General features: G+C 41.6%; 1 protein-coding gene across 1 annotated transcript in view; it reads left to right on the top strand.

Annotated features, from left to right (window-relative positions):
- Positions 1–12,265, top strand: part of FAT2 (FAT atypical cadherin 2) — a 200,051-nt gene extending 187,786 nt beyond the window's left edge. Inside the window, exon 24 of the mRNA XM_089682800.1 lies at positions 10,853–12,265. Within this exon, the coding sequence (XP_089538926.1) occupies positions 10,853–11,316 (464 nt within the window). The 3' untranslated portion in view covers positions 11,317–12,265. The remainder of the gene's footprint in view (positions 1–10,852) is intronic.
- Positions 12,266–21,255: the final 8,990 nt, after the last annotated feature.

Below are 21,255 nucleotides of genomic sequence, written 5' to 3'. Positions count from 1 at the left end.
CCCGATTCATCATATGCCTGTGTTCTCTGCTGCCATGGACAGATATAGATATGAGAGTATAATGTATTTTATGCATTCCAATGACAACACACTCTGTCATACTTGGGGTGACCCTGAATTTGACCGCCTCCACAAAATTCGACCCCTTAAGCAAATATTTGCAGATGTCTATACTCCCCAGCAAAACATCTGTGTTGATGAGTCCCTCATTCATTTTTCTGGCAGCCTTGCATTCAAAAATTTCACCCCAGCAAGCGTGCCAGATATGGGGTCAAGATATAGAAGACCTGTGAGAGGGCAACAGGCTATACATATAAGTTTCGGATTTACGAGGGAAAAGTGTAAAAAAGTCACATGGAGCCGCTCGGATGCCCAGACTATATGGGGAGCAGTGGCAAGATAGTTTGGGACTTGGTGTCATCCTTTTTCCATATGGGGTGCCACTTATAAGTGGACAATTTTTATTCAAGCGTGCCACTATTTAAACATTTGTATAATCTTCGAATTGGTGCATGTGGCACCTAATCGCTGAGGCTTTACCCAGCGGCTTGTAAATACCCATCTCAGAAAGGCTGCTTGAGAAATGACGATGTCATTCAGCTGCAGCACTGACTTGTTTATTCTGACAGCAACAGGGTCTTGCTCTCAGAATATACATAAGTAGGTGTGTGCAGTGCTGTTGGATGAGATTTTTCATCCACAATTAAAAAAGAACATATATGCCAAAGCATGCGGGCCCGGGATGGCCAGTGGGTGGATGGCCCCTATGCTTTGACATATATATTTTATAATATTATTTTTTGGCACATTTCATGTGTACCCACCTTTAGAAGTGGGAGGATACAGGGCGGTATGTTCTAATGGTGGACATACCACACACTTTTTCTGGCAGAGATTTCTTCTCTTTTTTTCCATTCAGCCCACAGGCTGCATAAAAAAAAAAAAAATAGCATATACACCCAACAAGGACCAGTGACGTACTGGTACATCACTGGACTTTGACTGCAGGCATCATCCTGGTACTGTTTTTTTCAGCCAGCAATCGTCTTTCATGTAAAAGCAAACCTAGTGGCTTATTATCTGCAGTATTGCTTTTACAAGCAGCGGGAGAAGATGCCCCGCTGCCTTCAACGGCCTTCTCGGGCAGTCCCATTCCATCGTGGGCACCTGAGAATGCAACCTGTGTTTCTGCCAGCTGACCATAGAGCTGATTGGAGACCGGAATGGTGCCAATCATCTCTATAGTCTAATAAATTGGAAGCTACGAGCATTTCATCACTTCAATTTCGCAGGATATAAACAGCGCCATTTGTAAATTGGAAAAGTATCTGATCATACCGATCTTGGTGATAATAGATAATGTAAGGGCAAAGAAGATATCTAGAGTCTGATAGACCCCAGATTTCTCAAAAAAGAATATATGACAATGCTCATTGAAGTTATAGTGGATATTTGCATTCCCTGTGATAGCATTAAAAGTGATTAAAAAAATGAAAGGGACAGTGTAAAAATCGAAATAACTTAAAAAAAAAAAAAAAAAGCACCCTTGCCCCCCTCAACACACACACCTGCATGCTTGAGCGCTGACCCCGTGGCAGTATGTAAACAGCGGTTGCACCATGCAGATCAAGGGCAGTAATACTAGCACCAGACCTCCTCTGTAAATCTAAAATGGTAGCTTTTATAGGCTTTTAAAGCATTGCCTATGGATATTAAAAATGTTTGCAGTTTGTCGCCATTGCACAGGGCATACACAGTTTTAAAGCATGTCATGCTTAATATCTATTTACTTGGCATACCATTATCTTTTATATTTTACCAAATAATTGGCCAATATATTGTGTTTTTGTGCATTAAAAGAAAAAGTGTATTTTTGAAAAAAAATTAGCGTTTGAAAAATCGCTGTGCGAGTACTATGTGACATAAAAAATTGCAGCACCCACCATTTTATTCACTAGGGTGTCTGCTTTAAAAAATATATAATGTTTGGGGGTTGAATGTAATTTCCTAGCAAAAAATACAGATTTTTTTCATGTGAACAAAAAGTATCAGAAATGGCTTGGTCTTCAGGTGGTTAGAAGAGTGAATGATGTGTGGCATAAATTTCTAACACTGGGAATAAAATGCCCCCACCACCCCAAACCATTCGCTGAGAGGCATGTTGAATCAATAGAAGAATTTCTTTTTTTACCACAAGTTTCAAATATACTGTATGTCTTTAAAAATACAAATCTACATTTCTGGAATGCATTTACAAATATATGTAAAAATATATGTTAAAATAATTTTTTCATATGTTAAAAAAAATCTGAAGAATAAATTTTAAAAATACCGTATTTTCCGGCGTATAAGACGACTTTTTACCCCTTGAAAATCTTCTCAAAAGTCGGGGGTCGCCTTATACGCAATGCCGCCGCCGCCCCTCCCCCCCTTCCAACAGAAGGTAAACTAAGTACAGGGGTGGGCAGGGGCTGCTGTCTCTTACCTGGCTCCGGTCCCACGACGATCCGGTCCAGGAAGCGCGGCTGCTCCTTCCTTCGGTTCGTCCACTGGATGTTCGCGCGGCTGCTCGGCTCCGCCTCCTCACCGGTGATTGGCCGCCAGAACTGTAGCTCAGGAAAGGCACACAGGCGGCCAATCACCGGCGAGGAGGCGGAGCTGAGCGGCCCCGCGAAAATCGAGTGGAGATGCAGGTAAGTGTGCCGTGTTTAGGTGCTGCTGCAACCACATATGCTGGCTGCAGCAGCACCATACTGGAACAGGGGTTAGCAAGTGTCAGTGGGAGGAATAGTGCCCCATCGTTGGTGTCACTGATACCAATGATGGGGCATTATTCCTCCCACTGACACCAACGATGGGACACTTTTCCTGCCCCCTACTGACGCCAACAATGGGGCACTATTCCTCCCCCCCCACTGACACCAACGATTGGGCACTATTCCTTCCCCCCCACTGACACCAATGATGGGGCACTATTCCACCCCCCACTGACACCAATGATGGGGCACTATTCCACCCCCCACTGACACCAATGATGGGATACTATTCCTCCCCCCCCACTGACACCAACGATGGGGCACTATTCCCCCCCCCCCACTGACACCAATGATGGGATACTATTCCTCCCACTGACACCAAAGATGGGGCACTATTCCACTGACACCAATGATGGGGTGCTATTCCCCCCAATGATACTAATGATGGGGCACTATTCCTGCCACTGATACCAATGATGGGGCACTATTCCTCCCACTGACACCAATGATGGGACACTATTCCTCCCACTGATACCAATGATGGGGCACTATTCCTCCCACTGATACCAATGATGGGGCACTATTCCTTCCACTGACACCAATGATGGGGCACTATTCCTGCCACTGATACTAATGATGGGGCACTATTCCTCCTACTGATACCAATGATGGGGCACTATTCCTCCCACTGACACCAATGATGGGGCACTATTCCTCCCACTGACACCAATGATGGGGCACTATTCCCCCCACTGGTGTACACTGGAAGAGGGGTAGCCTTATACAGCGAGTATAGCCCAAACAGTACATTTTAAACAGGAAAAGTAGGGGGTCGTCTTATACGCCCAGTCGTCTTATACGCCGGAAAATACGGTATATATTTTGAAAAATATGGTTTTTTTAAATATATATATTTATTGAAATATATTTTGAAATATATTGAATATAGCCACAATTGTAGCATTTCAAATATATGTCAATATATTTGGGAAAAATATTTTTAAAATATATTTCAAGTATATTTTTCTTCCATATGGAAGCGTAGGTATTAGTAGTCTTCACCTCCCTCTGGTGCCCCATAATTTGAGAGCACCGTCCCAGGGAGGGTTCAGTTGAACAGGACCTCCCTCTTACATTTGTAGGGTCTGTCTTCTTATGGCAACCAACAGGGCATAGTAATGGAATGAGCAACAATTTATTTGTGCATAATAGTACATGGGTTCTTTAAAATATAGGCAGTTCAAGGTGTCGGAGCAGGGTCAAAATAAAGTATTTGATACTTATCATGCTGCAGCCATGAGTGTCCTCAGTGAATCTGGGAGTGTGGAGGAGTCCTTCCATAGCAGTTTCACCAGTATAACCAGCTGCCTCAGAAGTAGGCTTGGGTTTGTTTGTCTGGCTTGCTCAGATAAACTGATCCCTTAAAATGGCCGCCATGTACCCACTGCGCATGCACAAAATGTGATGACGTCACAACACTAACATGCGTGCGGGAAAGTGACATCAATCCAAAAATACATATATTGAATATTTGAGGTGCTATCTAGTGGATAATGGCAAACTGCATACAATATGAAAAGCACATACAATATAGGCAAAAGTGTTGCATCTAAAAAACCCACTAGAGGACAACTAATTGGGGACCAATAGCTGGCAAGCCAACAAGAGTATAAAATACAATACTAGCAAAGAATGACGTTCAGGTGTATACCAAAGACCATCAGCCTACATTTCTACGTATCACTCTATATACAAAACAAAAAACCTTTGAACAATGCCAAAGGTAAACCCTTAACAATAAAAAAAAAAAAAAAAGGATAAAATATTGGAGAGGAAGTCACGTGGTCAAAAAGGGGACAAAACTGGCGGTTTGGTAGCTTCAAGCTCCAAAATCCATCTTGCTTCACGTTGAAGTATCAGTTTATTGAAGTCCTCCTCCCCCCTAGTATCCTGGGGAACGACTTCCAAGACCCAGCACTGGAGAAATCTAGAATCGATATTGTGTTTTAAAAAAACAGATGTCTAGTTTACTGGGCCTCATGCACGCTGGCCAAAAAAAATGCTGCTCATACAGGTTTTTGGCATTTTTTTTTTCTTCAGCCTGTATAAGCAACTCTAGATTAGCCTAGTTGTCCCAGCACATTTGGGGATTACAGGCATATTTGCAGAAGAGCATTTTCAGGCTGAAAAAAAAAAACCCAACGCAACTACTTCCCACCCGGCCTATAGTAAAATGACGGCTGGACGAACCTCTCGTCCCTCTAGTAGGGCGTCATATTATGTACTTCCCAGATCGCACTTTGTGCGTGCCCGCAGGACTGCGCTGTGGCGAGATCTGCCCCCGGCTGTATACCTCAGACACGGCCGATTACAGATCTGTGTACCGGCCCCGTTGCCAGTACCATCTGATCTGCTGTGATCAATCACAGAAGGTCACATGACAGTTGTATACAATAGATGGCTTCCTTTCATGCCATCCATTGTATACAAGTGTGTCTAGCTGTGAATGGTCACATGGCTAATCACATGACGCAGTCCATCTGTGTCATGTGATTAGCCGTGGCCAAATCACAGCTAATCACAACAAAAAAACCTGAATGAATCTATTTCATTCAGTTAAATGCTTGCTTATAGCAAAGAAATTATTTGCTATAAGCAATCAAAAATTGTGTAAAAAAAAAATACTGATCACTTCCCCAAAGTAGTACAATATTACTATGGTAACATTATAATACTTTGGTCATAGTGTAATATGAAAAAAAAATCTTAAAAAAAGAAAAAAATATATCAATTTTTTTTTGTACTTTCACCAGTCAGTGTCCCTGATCACGCCACACCAGTTATATGATGACAATGTACTGCACTGGTGACCGTATGTAAAAAACAATTGGTAAAATAATTTTTTCAACTTCTTCATTTTCCAAAAAATATTCCAAACAAATTACAACTTCAAAAACTTGCCATGCCTCTTATGAAATACGTCGGACTGTCTACTTTGCAAAAAGGGGTCATTTGGAGGATATCTGTACTGTTCTGACATTCTTGGACCTCAAGAAATGAGATTGGCTGTCAGTACTTCAGGATTGATCAATTTTCAGATATATCCCATAGTTTGTGAACTCTATAACCTTCCTACAGACTAAATAATAAACACTAATTTGGGTTATTTTCACCAAAGACATGTAGCAGAATACATCTCGGCCTAAATTTATGAAGAACAATAATTTATTTGCAAACTTTTATAACAGAAACAAAGAAACGTTTTTTTTTTTCAAAATTTTCGGGGTTTTTTCGTTAATTTAGCAAAAAATAAAAACCCCAGTCGTGATTAAATACGCACTGCGCTCTCAATGGATGGCATGCTGTCCATTGAGTGAGCCATGCCACAGCTGTGAAACCACGTACATGTGCAGGAGTGACACCATTGCAGTTCGGCTATTCAAGTGGCCAGAGCCAGCGAACTGGGAAAGAAGACCTGGTGAAAATGGATTCCCTGTCAGCAGTGACAGGGTGCTGATGGAGGGATAAATTTCACAGGTACGTCTGTCATAATGTGCTACAATGCAGTGCATACTAGCACATTGTGAGATTACCAGTTTGTTTTTTTTCAAACGCGGTTTACTACCACTTTAACAAAGATTTATGCCTGGTTACTAAAATCTTTGCCTTGAATGGGTGAGCCGACAGTGTCTCTTTATGTTATTATTATTATACAGGATTTATATAGCGCCAACAGTTTGCTCAGCGCTTTACAATATAACGGGAGACAATACAGCAACAATACAGTTCAATACAAGAGGGTTAGGAGGGCCCTGATCCTTGGAGCTTACAATCTAAGAAAATAATTTATTTTAATCTTTTGGTGGTTTTCCTTATTCCTGTTACCACTATATGGAGCTATCTTCCTGCTCCTTGGAACTTACAATCTAGGATGTTGACTATACACTCTAAATTCTGATTTGTACAATTCCCTTTAGATCTTCCAACAACTGTGTAGCACAGAGGTCTGCTTGATTGGTTGCAAACTGAATAAATTGTTCAGGTTGATTCTCGCTTTACACAGTTTTGATAAATCTAAAAAAGATTACTTTAACATATGTGCAGCAGCAAAAGAGTGGGTTTTAACGTCCACATGGTGCACATATGCGTCAATGGGTGGCCAATGTTTCTGTGCAGGGAATGTGCTCACCAGGGGCGGACTGACCATTTGGAAACTCGGGCACTGCCCGAGGGCCCGGGGTCAGTAGGGGGCCCCATGAGATGCCCCTGGTACATTTTTCATAGGCTTTTTTGAGTTTTGGCAAGGACACAGGGGCCCCATGATCCCCTATTGCCCGGGGGCCCCATAAGTTGTCAGTCCGCCCCTGGTGCTCACTGCTGTCCAAGCACAGAGATTGAACTGTCAAAGATAATTCTCAGTCTCCAGTAATGATCAGTAGCTGGAAGGCCCAGCTCCCAATCATGTGACCACTACGACAGCTAATCACAGTGGCCACATGATTGCCAACCCTTCCCGCACCTAGGCATACTGACCCAATTAAAGGGACACCAGGGCTGGGCAGTAAGGGGTCAAAAGAGATCTCTGACTTCACTAAAAAAATCAAACTGCTGTTTCCAAACAGGGATCCACTGAAATCACTAAAAACAACCAATGAAAATATTTACCTAATTTACTTAAAGGACATCTCATATGTGTCAGCCTCGCTCTCTCAATTATGTCATGTACTGTAGATTGAGTTCACTGCTTCAATGTAGTAGACCAAAGTACCCATTGCTACAATGGAGTTGATCTTTGCTTTTTATCTTTTTTTACCTGGCTTGTATTTTTACACCTAAAAGTCTACCAAATATAAGTTATTTGGCTAAGTAGATACAAATAGTAATTAGCAGAGCGCTCATAAAGTCAGAAAGTTTCTTTGATGTGTCCTAGATGTATGAGATATATACAAATAGTGTATGCTGGGTCTTAGAATGATAATCTCAGTTTAAAGTGAGAAAATAAATAACCAGTACGACGTTTGATGTGTCCTGCATGACTCAGGTGTACAGGAGCAAGTTATGGCTTGTATAAAATGTAAACTCACATTTCTTCCAGTGTCTGAAGTCACAGTGAGGTGTGATTATCTAGGGTGGGATCCCATATCTATTGCACTGTATTATCTCTATGTCCTTGGTAAGCAGATTTGATGTACAAAAGGTTTAATAGGTGTCAGATCAACCTGTACCAACTTGTAACAAATCCAAGCATTAAAATGTTAACATCCTGGGCCCAAGTCCTACCAGGTACAGTAAATGGAGGTTGTATGTTCTTCTTGGGTTAAATGTGGTTCTTCTGCTCCAAGTCTTAAAACTAAGCTTACTGGTACTTTAAATACCAGGTAATATAATCTACAGTTTTAAAGCCTTTTAAAGATATAGTTGAAAATTCTGATATAAGGTATGAAATGGTTGAAGAGCCACAAGAGAACACAAAGGTGTTACATCTACAGAAAACCTCTTACCAGCATATTGTTAAAGGAGAATTGTGGACTTGTAAAAAAAAAAAAAAAAAGAAATATTAATCTGATGCTGCAGATGTCCCCCGCCAACTCTAAGCTCTAGAACTGAGCAATCACATGACCAGTGATCGCTCAGTTCTTGGTCTTCCTGGAGCTGTGAGTGATGGCTTTCAGTCACCTCTCTGAGCTCTGCCCCCCCAAAGCTCAATGGAGGCTCTGGAGGAGGCAGGAGTAGCTGACTACAACTCTCAGCACCATGCTGAAAGGCTGAGCCAGCTGCCAATTAGGTATCCAGGTGGATCCTGACAATATGGTTGGGATCCTTCCAGAGCAGGGGCAGACTGACCATTTGGAAACTCGGGCACTGCCCAAGGCCCTAGGGTCAGTAGGGGGCCCCATGAGATGCCCCTGGTAACTTTTTCATAGGCTTTTTTTAGTTTGGCCAAGGACACAAAGGCCACATTATCCCCTATTGCCCGGGGGCCCCATGAGTTGTCAGTCCGCCCCTGTTCCAGAGCCTGGAGTGGCTATGTGATGTCAGCTGACAGCAAGCTTTAGCCCACTGTTGGCTGATTCTAGGTCACAGGAGAGCACAAGCACGTGCACTCCTGTGAACCAGAAGTGAAGTATGACCAAAAAAGCTTTGATCATACTTCTCTTTTAATGTTTTAAAGGGAAAATAAAATGGGCCTGCATATATTTCCATAAAGTATGCTCCAAGCATTATTAAACCCAAAAACAAAAGTGGAACATATTGCAGCTTACCAATCCTTAGTGTGGTGGCTGCAATGGTTTTCTTTTTATTAGGCTTTTTCCTTTATTTTCACCTGGTAATCTGGTCAGTAACACACTTCCTGTCTTAAAGTTCTACTAAACCCAGGACCCTGCATTCACTATATCTGGTCTCCCACAGTACACAGAACATGGAAATGCAACTATTTTAGTAAATTTAAACTGCTAAATACCTTTTCTCATCAGCAGTTAGAGCAGTATTGTGACTTCAGCAGAGCACTGGTTAAAGCTTGTAGGAGGAGTTTTCCTTTTGCTCCAGGAGGATGCAGAACCCCTGACCTTTGTCTGGACAGATGATTGACCCTATGCTGATCACATGCACTCTCCCAAGAACAAAAAAACTCTCTAGCAATACACACTAAACTGAGCATGTGCATGTGGCTATGGGTTCAGTCTGTCTTATCAGGTGGACATCTGAACAAAAGGAGGGTCAGAGAAAACAGGATCAAACAGCCTTTTTACATAATGCAGAGGATAACCCCTTAGGTTCCACAGTGAGTATAACAAGTATGCATTACTGCATATACAGACCGATTTTACTGTTGTGGGTTTAGTAACACTTTAAGGTGTCTCCATTACACTGGAGAAGCGACAGAGACACCCATGGACAGCAACATTGTAAACCTGGGGAGAGGATAGTGTTACGTTTACTAGCAGATTTTGATGTACTGTACTTGACCAACAAATTAAAGTTGACTTTTTTCCTTTTGGGATAAAAGTTTTACATAAATCAATAAAAGCTGACCATTGAAAGCACCCCTGTCAGTGTTAAATGGTTTGCCTCAACTCTTTAAATGCCACTTTTGCTGGACCAGATCAACATTTACTGACCGGATCAACAGCTGTGATAAAATTCATGTCAGAAATGTTTTTTGGTTTAATACTCAAGAAAAAAAATTAATAAACTGCAGATTACCAGTTCCTTAATGTTATGGCTGCATTGCTTTTTTTTTGTTAAGTCTTTTCTCCTCTTGATTTTCACCTGGTGATCCTGCCAGTAACACACTCCTATCCTAGGGTGACTCACCCACTGCACTGAGCCTGTGACTGTGCATCATTTTCATCCTTGGACAGGAAGTGTGTCGGAACACCTCCCCCTCCCCAATTGTACATAACATAGGGGTAGATATTTTGTGGTCTACAATAGTAAGCGGAGCAGGGCTGACAAAACTGTTTCAGGTAAAACTGGAAAGTGGACAGGACACGGGACAGAACTGGATTTCTGTCAGTACCAACATTTATTTTTTGCAACAGATGTAATAAAATGTCTTCCATTGTATATTTCACAGACCAAATGGAGAAAACGAGAGACGTTCCATTAGTTTGCTACTTCAAGTTGTATATGGCTGGCTTACTGCTCTGTTGTGCAGGCCTGTGCTAATAGGAGGAACTCAGTTTACACACACAGCTGAGTGAATTAAGGACTCGTAGGAGGGACCCTTCCCATATCTCTAAGTAGAGATGGTGTTTTCTAGATGTAAAGGTGCAGGAAACAAGAGGAGAAAGTTAGTGCTGGGCTTTCTGATTGGACAACCCAGCTTTCAGCATACAATAAAGCTCGGCACTGTTTATTTTGTAACATAAGGATTTATGAACTGGGATATTAGAATTGATATGATTGGTTCAATATTCTCTGTAACACTAGGAATAATATATACATGTTTCATATCAGTAATAACAGTAAAATGTTTATAACCCTGTGACCACATGTGAAAGCGTTATTGGGTGACACAAAACTGTAGCCAGATTTAATAAGTTATATCATTGTATTTTACTCTAACAGAACACCTTTTTTCTTTGTTTCAGTGTATACGGGGGACCCATCATACTGGCCATCCAGCAACAATCCTGTGGAAATTCAAAGATACGCTCATTCAAAGCCCTTGTCTTCTGTACCACCAGTCCCACCTCTCCCAAGAGCATCAGAGCAAGAGCCCTTATTTGGGGGATTCCCATTTCCATTGGAGTCCAAAAGCAAAAGAGCTCCTCTTCCATCTTGTTACAGCAACCGAAATCTAGATGACTTTCTCCCAGCACCTTCTCACTGCCAAGACCAGTATACTGCAATTAGCTACTATCCCTCACAGCTAATGCAGCCAGAGGGTATGACCTACCCATCTGACGATGGGTTCAGGCGTCTAAACGTGAGACTGAGCATAGCCCAGCCCTCTTATGCAGACTGTGGCCTTCCACCAATGACCAATTCAAACTTTCAGGCACCAGACCTGGCGGAAAGTGACTATGGTAGCTGCGAGGAAGTTATGTTTTAAACAGTTTGCTTCAAGAACATTCATATAGGAGTTCATTGGAAGGGGTTACCATAACCAGAGGAGAAAGCTGGAATACTGAGAATTAGGAACAACCACGGGCTCTCCTTTAGGCCTACAAGCAGCCAAAGAGGAAAAATGCCTCAGAGAATATTGCTGGGATTCTGCCAACTTGATGTTGGATATGTGTTTGCCGTTCCAGTTCCTGACATGGAAGAACTCAGGTCCAAGAGATAATCGAGAGTGCATAGGTGCATATTTTTAAACCATGCTGAGCATGATATATTTGGCCAAGTCCTAGTGACCCTAAAGAGCTTTATAGCGCACAGTATTACTTCTGGCAGGGAATTTTGGTTGTGAGCTCTTCAGAAGAATCAACCAACCTAATGAACAGCACTGTACATTTTTTCAGGATATAAAAACTTTTGAGACACATTATCATTATGCATTATCACTAGAAAATAGAATGTATGGATTGAATGCCAGGCTAGTAACATATAACAGTTTAACTCAGGCTTCTGTTGGACAATTCAAACTGGCTGAACAGCAGTATATGAGAAAACATAGTAGACGGTCAGAGATACAATCAGAACCCCAGGGAAGTTAAACTTCTGACCTTTTTTTTAATTTTTCATTGTAATGAGCTGTGCTTGGCAGTTATGGCTTATTATGGTATTTGCAGTAGAAATGGTATCCTACCCACTGAGAGATTTGATGCTGCCAGTGCCACCTTCAGTATGGGCCAGGAAATGTACACACTGTTATATAATACTGTAGAAAAAGGAAATGTGTATGTATGTACTGTATGTATGTATATTATGTGAATTAATACTTAGACGTCCTAACGGCATCAAGTTTGCCTACTCCTTCCATAAAATGTTTAATATTGTTTTTCTTTGTATATACACAAAATTTGTAAAAGCAATAAAGTATAATTTTTATAAATATGTAATATATTAGTGGATATAATATTTTTTGGTGAAATCTGTTTTTCAGATCTAATAGACATATAATATATATATATATATATATATATATATATATATTGTAGAGGGTCAGCCTGGGGTTTAGAGATATACGGTGAAGGAAATGAGTATTTGATCCCCTGCTGATTTTGAATGTTTGCCCGCTCACAAAGAAATGATCAGTCTAAAAATCGAATGTTCGGTGTATTGTAACACTGAGAGACAGAATAGCAACAAAAAATTCAAAAGAGATGCATGTCTAACAAATTATGCCCTGATTTGCATGTTCATGAGGGAAATAAGTATTTGATCCCCTTCACAAAACATGACTTAGTACTTGGTGGCAAATCCCTTGTTGGCAATCACAGAGGTCAGACGTTTCCTGTAGTTGGCCACCAGGTTTGCACACATCTCAGGAAGGACTTTGGACCACTCCTCTTGGCAGATCCTCTCCAAGTCATTAACGTTTGGTGGTTGACGTTTGGAAACTCGAACTTTCAGCTCCCTCCACAGATTTTCAATCGAATTAAGGTCTGGAGACTGGCTAGGCCACTCCAGGACCTTAATGTGCTTCTTCTTGAGCCAGTCCGTTATTGCCTTGGCCATGTGTTTTGGGTCATTGTCATGCTGGAACACCCATCCATGACCCATTTTCAATGCCCTGGCTGAGGGAAGAAGGTTGCCACCCAAGATTTGATGGTACATTTCCCCATCCATCGTCCCTTTGATGTGGTGCAGTTGTCCTGTCCCCTTAGCAGAAAAACACCCCCAAAGCAGAATGTTTCCACAACCATGTTTGACAGCTGGGATGGTGTTCTTGGGGTCATAGGCAGCATTCCTCCTTCTCCAAATACAGTGAGTTGAGTTGATGCAAAGAGCTTGCTTTTGGTCTCATCTGACGACAATACTTTCAACCAGTCCTCCTCTGCATCAGTCAGATGTTAAGTGGCAAACTTCAGATGGGCCTGGACATGTGCTTTCTTGAGCAGAGGGACCTTGTGGGCAGGATTTCAATCCTTGTCGGCGTAGTGTGTTACCAATTGTTTTCTTGGTGACTGTGGTCCCAGCTGCCTGGAGATCATTGACAAGATCCTGACGTGTAGTTCTGGGATGATTCCTCACTGTTCTGATGATCATTGACACTCCATGAGGTGAGATCTTGCATGGTGCTCCAGACCTAGGGAGACTGACAGTAGTTTTGTATTTCTTCCATTTGCGAATGATTGCACCAACTGTTGTCACCTTCTCACCAAACTGCTTGGCGATAGTCTTGTAGCCCAGTCCAGCCTTTTGTAGGTCTACAATCTTGTCCCTGACATCCTTGGACAGCTCTTTGGTCTTTGCCATGGTGGAGAGTTTGGAATCTGATTGTTTGATTGCTCCTGTGGACAAGTGTCTTTTATACAGGTAACAAAATGAGATTAGCAGCACTCCCTTTAAGAGACTGCTTCTAATCTCAGCTTGTTACCTGTATGAAAGACTCCTGGAAGCCAGAAATCCTGCTGAATGATAGGGGATCAAATACTTATTTCCCTCATGAACATGCAAATCAGTGCATAGTTTGTTAGACATGCATTTCATTTGAATTTTTTGTTGCTATTCTGTCTCTCAGTGTTACAATACACCTACCATTCGATTTTTAGACTGATCATTTCTTTGTGAGTGGGCAAACATTCAAAATCAGCAGGAGATCAAATACTTATTTCCTTCACTGTATATACAAACACTGTGCACTCACTTTATTAGTTACACCCGTTCAATTGCTTGGTAACACAAATTGCTATTTAGCCAATTACATGGCAGAAACTCAATGCATCTAGACGTGGTGAAGATGACTTGCTGAAGTTCAAACCGAGCATCAAAATGGGTAAGAAAGGGGATTTAAGTGACATTGAACGTGACATGGTTGTTGGTGCCAGATGGTCTGGTCTGAGTATTTCAAAAACTGCTGGTTTACTGGAATTTTCACACACAACCATCTCTAGGGTTTACGGAGAATGGTCCAAAAAAGAGAAATATCCAGGCAGCAGCAGTTGTGTGGATGAAAATGCAATGTTGATGTCAGAGGAGAATGGGCAGACTGGTTCGAGATGATAGAAAGGCAACAGTAACTCATGTCAATATGGACCAAAATCACTGAGGAATGTTTCCAACATCTTGTTGAATCTATTCTATGAAGAATAATTCTATGAAGAATTAAGGCAGTTCTGAAGGAAAAAGGGGGTCCAACCTAGCAAGGTGTACCTAATAAAGTGGCGGTGAGTGTACATTTTTGTAACCAGTCAATGGGTGCTTTCTAGCCACATGGTTACTTGAGCCCAGTGCTGTTTGGAAGGTTGTTTTCTTAGAAACTTTTACTGTTCTCTGTTGGCTATGCATAGAATCATTGGCATGTTGCTCATACTACTGTATTTAAGAACCATTTGTTTATTACTGAGACTTGAATTTAGAGCTGAAGTCAGCACAACATGAAAAGTATCCTGTAATGATGAAATATTTTATATCAAAGTTCTAGAACAGTGGTGTTCAACCTGCAGCCCAAGACAACCGTGAATGCAGCTCAACACAAAATTGAAAATTTACCTAAAAATGTTAATTTATAAAAAAAAATGCATTTACCTTTTGTGTAACACATGCGGCCGAAGAAAACTTTAACAGTGTCTCTTTACTGGGCTTTTATAAGTTTTGCCTTCCCAAAGAAAAACATCTCACTCTTCACATTCACGCCTTATTCAGGTCATCAGTTTTTGGCAGGACCTATATTTGTGAGCAACTATTTTCAAGCATGAGGCACACGAAAGGCAAAATTAGAACCGAAATATCTGATGAGCACTTTGAGAATTTGTTACGAATTGCTACTATATCCATCAAACCAGGTACTGATGTGTTAGTTTATCAAAAACAATGTCAAATAATCACCCTCTTTTACTTTTATAATAAAAAAATTAAAAAAATGAAGTTTTAAAATTAGGCACATTATCTATATTAGTTATTGTTAACTTGTAATCTGCCCGACATTTTCTGCTCATTAGCTATCCTTATTGTTAGTGTATTTTGGAGGCTTAAGTCACCAACGTCACTTCTGGTTTCCACGCCTACATGATATCCAGTGTATGGCTCTGAACATACTGGCGGGGGTGTAAGGGATTGGATCCCCATAGAGAGCTGTTTGTGTTGGTGCCCAGTGCCCACCTTTGGCATCTACGTACAGTTGTGTTCAAAATAATAGCAGTCAGACATCACTAACCTGATCAATCACTGTTTTTGGTAGAAATTATATTTCTACATGGCAAATAATTTACTAGCAGGTGTAGTAGAGTAATAGAAATCCTACAGACCCAACAGTCATGACATGCATGCTGCTGATTCTGTAATAGCAGTGTGTTGAAAAAAGTGAATAAAGCTCAAAATCCTTCTAATAGCTTTTACTTCCATACACACAAATGCATTGGGAACACTACACGTTCTATTCCAAACCAAAATATGAAGAAAAATATATCAAATTTGTGTTGTTCCTCTAAAAAAATTGAAGAAAAGTGAATATTAGACTGTTCATAAAATAGCAGTGTTTGTATTCTTCTTTACAAACTCAAACATTCACTATATAAACTGAAAAATGTTTGAAGATTTTGCTTTCCTTTGAATCACTTAATGAATATTTAGTTGTAGTCGCACTGTTTCTGAGAACTGCTGTACATCTGTGTTGCATGGAGTCACCCAACTTCTGGCCCCTGTGATCAGGTATTCCAGCCCAGGATGATTGGACTACATTCCACAGTTCTTCTCTATTTCTTGGTTTTGCCTCAGAAACTGCATTTTTGATGTCACCCCACAAGTTTTCTATTGGATTAAGATCCGGGGATTGGGCTGGCCACTCCATAACGTCAATCTTGTTGGTCTGGAACCAAGATGTTGCACATTTACTGGTGTGTTTGGGGTCGTTGTCTTGTTGGAACACCCATTTCAAGGGCATTTCCTCTTCAGCATAAGGCAGCATGACCTCTTCAAGTATTCTGATGTATTCAAACTTATCCATGATCCCTGGTATGTGATAAAGAGGCCCAACACCGTAGTATGAGAAACATCCCCATATCATGATGCTTGCGCAACCATGCTTCACTGTCTTCACAGTGTACTGTGGCTTGAATTCAGTGTTTGGGGGTCGTCTGACAAACTGTCTCCGGCCACTAGACCCAAAAAGAACAATCTTACTTTCATCAGTCCACAAAATGTTGCGCCATTTCTCTTTAGGCCAGTCAATGTGCTCTTTGGCAAATTGTAACCTCTTCAGCACACGTCTTTTTTTCAACAGTGGGACTTTGCGGGGGCTTTTTGCAGATAGCTTGGCTTCACATAGGCGTCTTCTAATTGTAACAGAACTCACAGGGAACTTTAGACCTTCTTTGATCTTCCTGGAGCTGATTGTTGGCTGAGTCCTTGTCATTTTGGCTATTCTTCTATCCATTCAAATGGTAGTTTTTCGCTTTCTTCCACGTCTTTCAGGTTTTGGTTGCCATTTTAAAGCATTTTCGATCATTTTAGCTGAGCAGCCTATCATTTTCTGCACTTCTTTATATGTTTTCCCCTCTCCAATCAACTTTTTAATCAAGGTACGCTGTTCTTCTGAACAATGTCTGGAACGACCCATTTTCCTCAGAATTTCAGAGAGAAATGCACTGTAACCAGCATGTACAACATTTCCTGCCTTCCTTCCCTAAATAAGGGCAATAATTGCCACCTGTTTTTCAAAGAATGAATGACCTCACTAATAGAACTCCACACTGCTATTATTTTGAACATGCCCCCTTCAATTAGTGATTCAATTACACAGAATCAGCAGCATGCATGTCATGACTGTTGGGTCTGTAGGATTTCTATTACTCTACTACACCTGCTAGTAAATTATTTGCCATGTAGAAATATCATTTCTACCAAAAACAGTGATTGATCAGGTTAGTGATGTCTGACTGCTATTATTTTGAACACAACTGTAAGTACCAAAAAATAGTCCAGTACAGGAGCCTTCTGCTTTCTTTGTCCACCACTGAAAATGCTCTTTATTCTCATCACTAGCAACATGACGGTGATGATCCAACAATTCAGTTTACATTATTTTGGACTTCCAAGCCTTATTTTTTTCCCATGTACCATAACCTTCAAGAATTACACTCCTACGTTGGACCTTCTTTTCGAAGAACACAATTCCTGGGAAGGTCTTTACCAAAGAAATTAACTGAAATCAGCATGTCAAAATGTACAGCCTACATGCCTAATGTTCAAAGAAAGGTTACTTGGAAGTGTTGGTCACCAGTTGTAATTTAGTCTCAGTAATTGTTTCACACTTTGAAGTTGGGAATACTTAGCAGGTGTAGCCTGTAATGCTGAAAGGAACCACCTTTCATTTTTAGTCATCTTTGATGAGCCTGATTGCATTGATTATGGCCTTGCGTGATCAGGGCAGAGAATGTCAAGAATTAGGATCCTCAGTGACTTGTGAACATCATGTAATTAAATATGGTTGGGATGATTAGACTGAAATGACTTGTGGTAATAAGTGTAATCATTTCAAATTACAAAAGAAAATTTAGTGGATCTGTTATAGGTCATTTTCATGTGCGGTAGCTCCTGGATCCACAGTGGATTGCATTTCACAGGCAGTGAGGAGGTGATGCCACCTTTTCAACGCATGTTTAAACACTAAAAAGGCTGAACCACTGTTTTGCAACCTCCTGAATTGCATGCAGCTGTAGGGCAGTTGTGGCACAGCCCTATATTGTTTAATGGATTGAGTTCAGTAGGGGTACCCTTGCCGCCCCTCTAAAAAGTGATCCGCGACGGACAGCATTTGATCGGGCATTTTCAGGTGGTGAGGAGGCAATATCTCACCTAAATGGATCATATTTGATGCCAGTATCACTCACTGAGTGAGCCATGCAGTTTAATTTGCTTTTAATAATTTTTAATGGTACGGCCATGAGAGACTGCATGCTTTTCTTTTGATGGGCAGGGGGTTGTTATATCTATTTTATAAGTACAAAAATAATATCTGTTGATATTGTAATAAATCGAGCCCATAGCTGTTTGGCACCCTGCCTGTGCTGCACTAAAATTTCAAGTATTGCTATCATTCCTGCTTAGTAAACTGTTGACTGCCTGTTCCTTATGTTCTGAAATGACAAAAGATGGTGTGAAGGGAAATCATATCCAGTAGGGACACCTGTGACAGCGGTGTCTGAAATTACATCATCTCAGCCTAGGCCAGTGGTGGGCAACCTTTTTTTTCAACTGAGCCAAATCTCGCCAAAACCACGATTGAAATTTATTTTGAGAGCCACATTTTTAAAACTGAAAATACATCCCCCATATAGTAATTCATCCCCCATAGTAATTCATCCCCCATATAGTAATTCATCCCCCATAGTAATTCATCCCCCATATAGTATTTCATCCGCCATATAGTAATTCATCCCCCATTTAGTAATTCAGCCCCCATAGTAATTCATCCCCCATATAGTAATTCATCCCCCATAGTAATTAATCCCCTATATAGTAATTCATCCCCCATAGTAATTCATCCCCCATATAGTAATTCATCCCCCATATAGTAATTCATCCCCCATATAGTAATTCATCCCCCATAGTAATTCATCTCCCATAGTAATTAATCCCCCATATAGTAATTCATCCCCCATATAGTAATTCATCCCCCATAGTAATTCATCCCCCATAGTAATTCATCCCCCATATAGTAATTCATCCCCCATATAGTAATTCATCCCCCATAGTAATTCATCCCCCATATAGTAATTCATCCCCCATATAGTAATTCATCCCCCATAGTAATTCATCCCCCATAGTAATTCATCCCCCATATAGTAATTCATCCCCAATAGTAATTCATCCCCCATATAGTAATTCATCCCCCATAGTAATTCATCCCCCATATAGTAATTCATCCCCCATAGTAATTCATCCCCCATAGTAATTCATCCCCCATATAGTAATTCATCCCCCATAGTAATTAATCCCCCATATAGTAATTCATCCCCCATATAGTAATTCATCCCCCATAGTAATTCATCCCCCATATAGTAATTCATCCCCCATATAGTAATTCATCCCCCATATAGTAATTCATCCCCCATAGTAATTCATCCCCCATATAGTAATTCATCCCCCATAGTAATTCATCCCCCATAGTAATTCATCCCCCATATAGTAATTCATCCCCCATATAGTAATTCATCCCCCATAGTAATTAATCCCCCATAGTAATTCATCCCCCATATAGTAATTCATCCCCCATAGTAATTAATCCCCCATATAGTAATTCATCCCCCATAGTAATTCATCCCCCATATAGTAATTCATCCCCCATAGTAATTCATCCCCCATATAGTAATTCATCCCCCATAGTAATTCATCCCCCATATAGTAATTCATCCCCCATATAGTAATTCATCCCCCATAGTAATTCATCCCCCATATAGTAATTCATCCCCCATAGTAATTCATCCCCCATATAGTAATTCATCCCCCATAGTAATTCATCCCCCATAGTAATTCATCCCCCATATAGTAATTCATCCCCCATAGTAATTCATCCCCCATATAGTAATTCATCCCCCATATAGTAATTCATTCCCCATAGTAATTCATCCCCCATATAGTAATTCATCCCCCATAGTAATTCATCCCCCATAGTAATTCATCCCCCATATAGTAATTCATCCCCCATAGTAATTCATCCCCCATATAGTAATTCATCCCCCATAGTAATTCATCCCCCATATAGTAATTTATCCCCCCTATAGTAATTCATCCCCCCTATAGTAATTAATTCCCCATATTGTGTCAATTCACTTACCTTTGCTCCGCGCGTTCCTCTCGCCGTGTTCCCGCGCCGTTCCGGTCTTTAGGGTGGACTGTGAGAGGAGAGGAGTTCGTCACGCTGCCCCGCCTACATCCTGACAGCCAATGTTTGCCACGCTCCGTGGGATTAAAAGGTCCGCCGGGCCGTTTGCCCATTGCTGGGCTAGCTGCAGAGTCCTGACTTTTGGGGCGGCCGCCCGAGAGGAGGGAGGGGAGCGGGCGCCCGGCACACAGAAGAGCCGCATTAAAATGTGTAAAGAGCCGCATGTGGCTCGCGAACCGCGGCTTGCCGACCACTGGCCTAGGCAAAGTCACTGGAAGAGAACTGTTTTTTAATGTTAAAGCGGAGTTCCACTCGACCTATAAAAAAAAAAGTCAGCAGCTACAGTTTTTGACTTTGACTTTTAAAAAAACAGCCACTTACCTGTCCCTCGGTCCCACGGTGTGGCCTCTGCGGCTCGTTTCACCGTCCGTCCTGGATTCCAGGAGGCTGGCATCTTCAGTATGGGCACCCTGCTGTGATAGCTTGCGGCTTCACAGCCGGGTACCCACTGCGCATGCGCGAGTAGTACTGCGCTTCTTGAACGGTCCTGTAGTCTTCTGGGACCTGTCATGTGTCCCAAAAGACTACAGGGAGGGAGGGAGGACATCCTAGGCGATCGGACCGGAAGTGGGAGCGGGTACCTGTCAAATTCAGGTACCCGCTCCCCCCCCCCGCTCCCCAAAGGTGCTAATCCTTAATGGGGAGCGGGGAAGCAGTTCTTAAAGCGGAACTTCCCCTTTTGGGTGGAGCCCTGCTTTAAGATATGTAGCTCTACTCCCGTAGGAGCTGTAGCAATACCGTCCAGGTCTTTCTCAAAAGCTTTGCCCTTGGGATTTAACCGCTTCCGTGCCATCCTATAGCAGAAATACTGCTACAGGGTGGCACAGGTGCGCAAAATCATGTATATATATGTGATTTTGCAGTTCTGGGTAGGGGGCCCTACCCACGTCGCCATTAGCGGCCTCAGCTGTCAATCACCGGGTCCCGGCCGGTGATTCCCCACGATCTCCAAGCATTACCGAAGGGGCAGAGACCTGTGTATATAAATAACACAGATCTGTC

Source organism: Staurois parvus, unplaced genomic scaffold (genome assembly GCF_062004578.1).
Source record: "Staurois parvus isolate SC_StPar_1 unplaced genomic scaffold, SC_StPar_1.0 ptg000298l, whole genome shotgun sequence".
Lineage (NCBI taxonomy): Eukaryota > Metazoa > Chordata > Amphibia > Anura > Ranidae > Staurois > Staurois parvus.
Note: the sequence above shows the minus strand (reverse complement) of the source record. Positions and strands in the feature narration are given on the sequence as shown.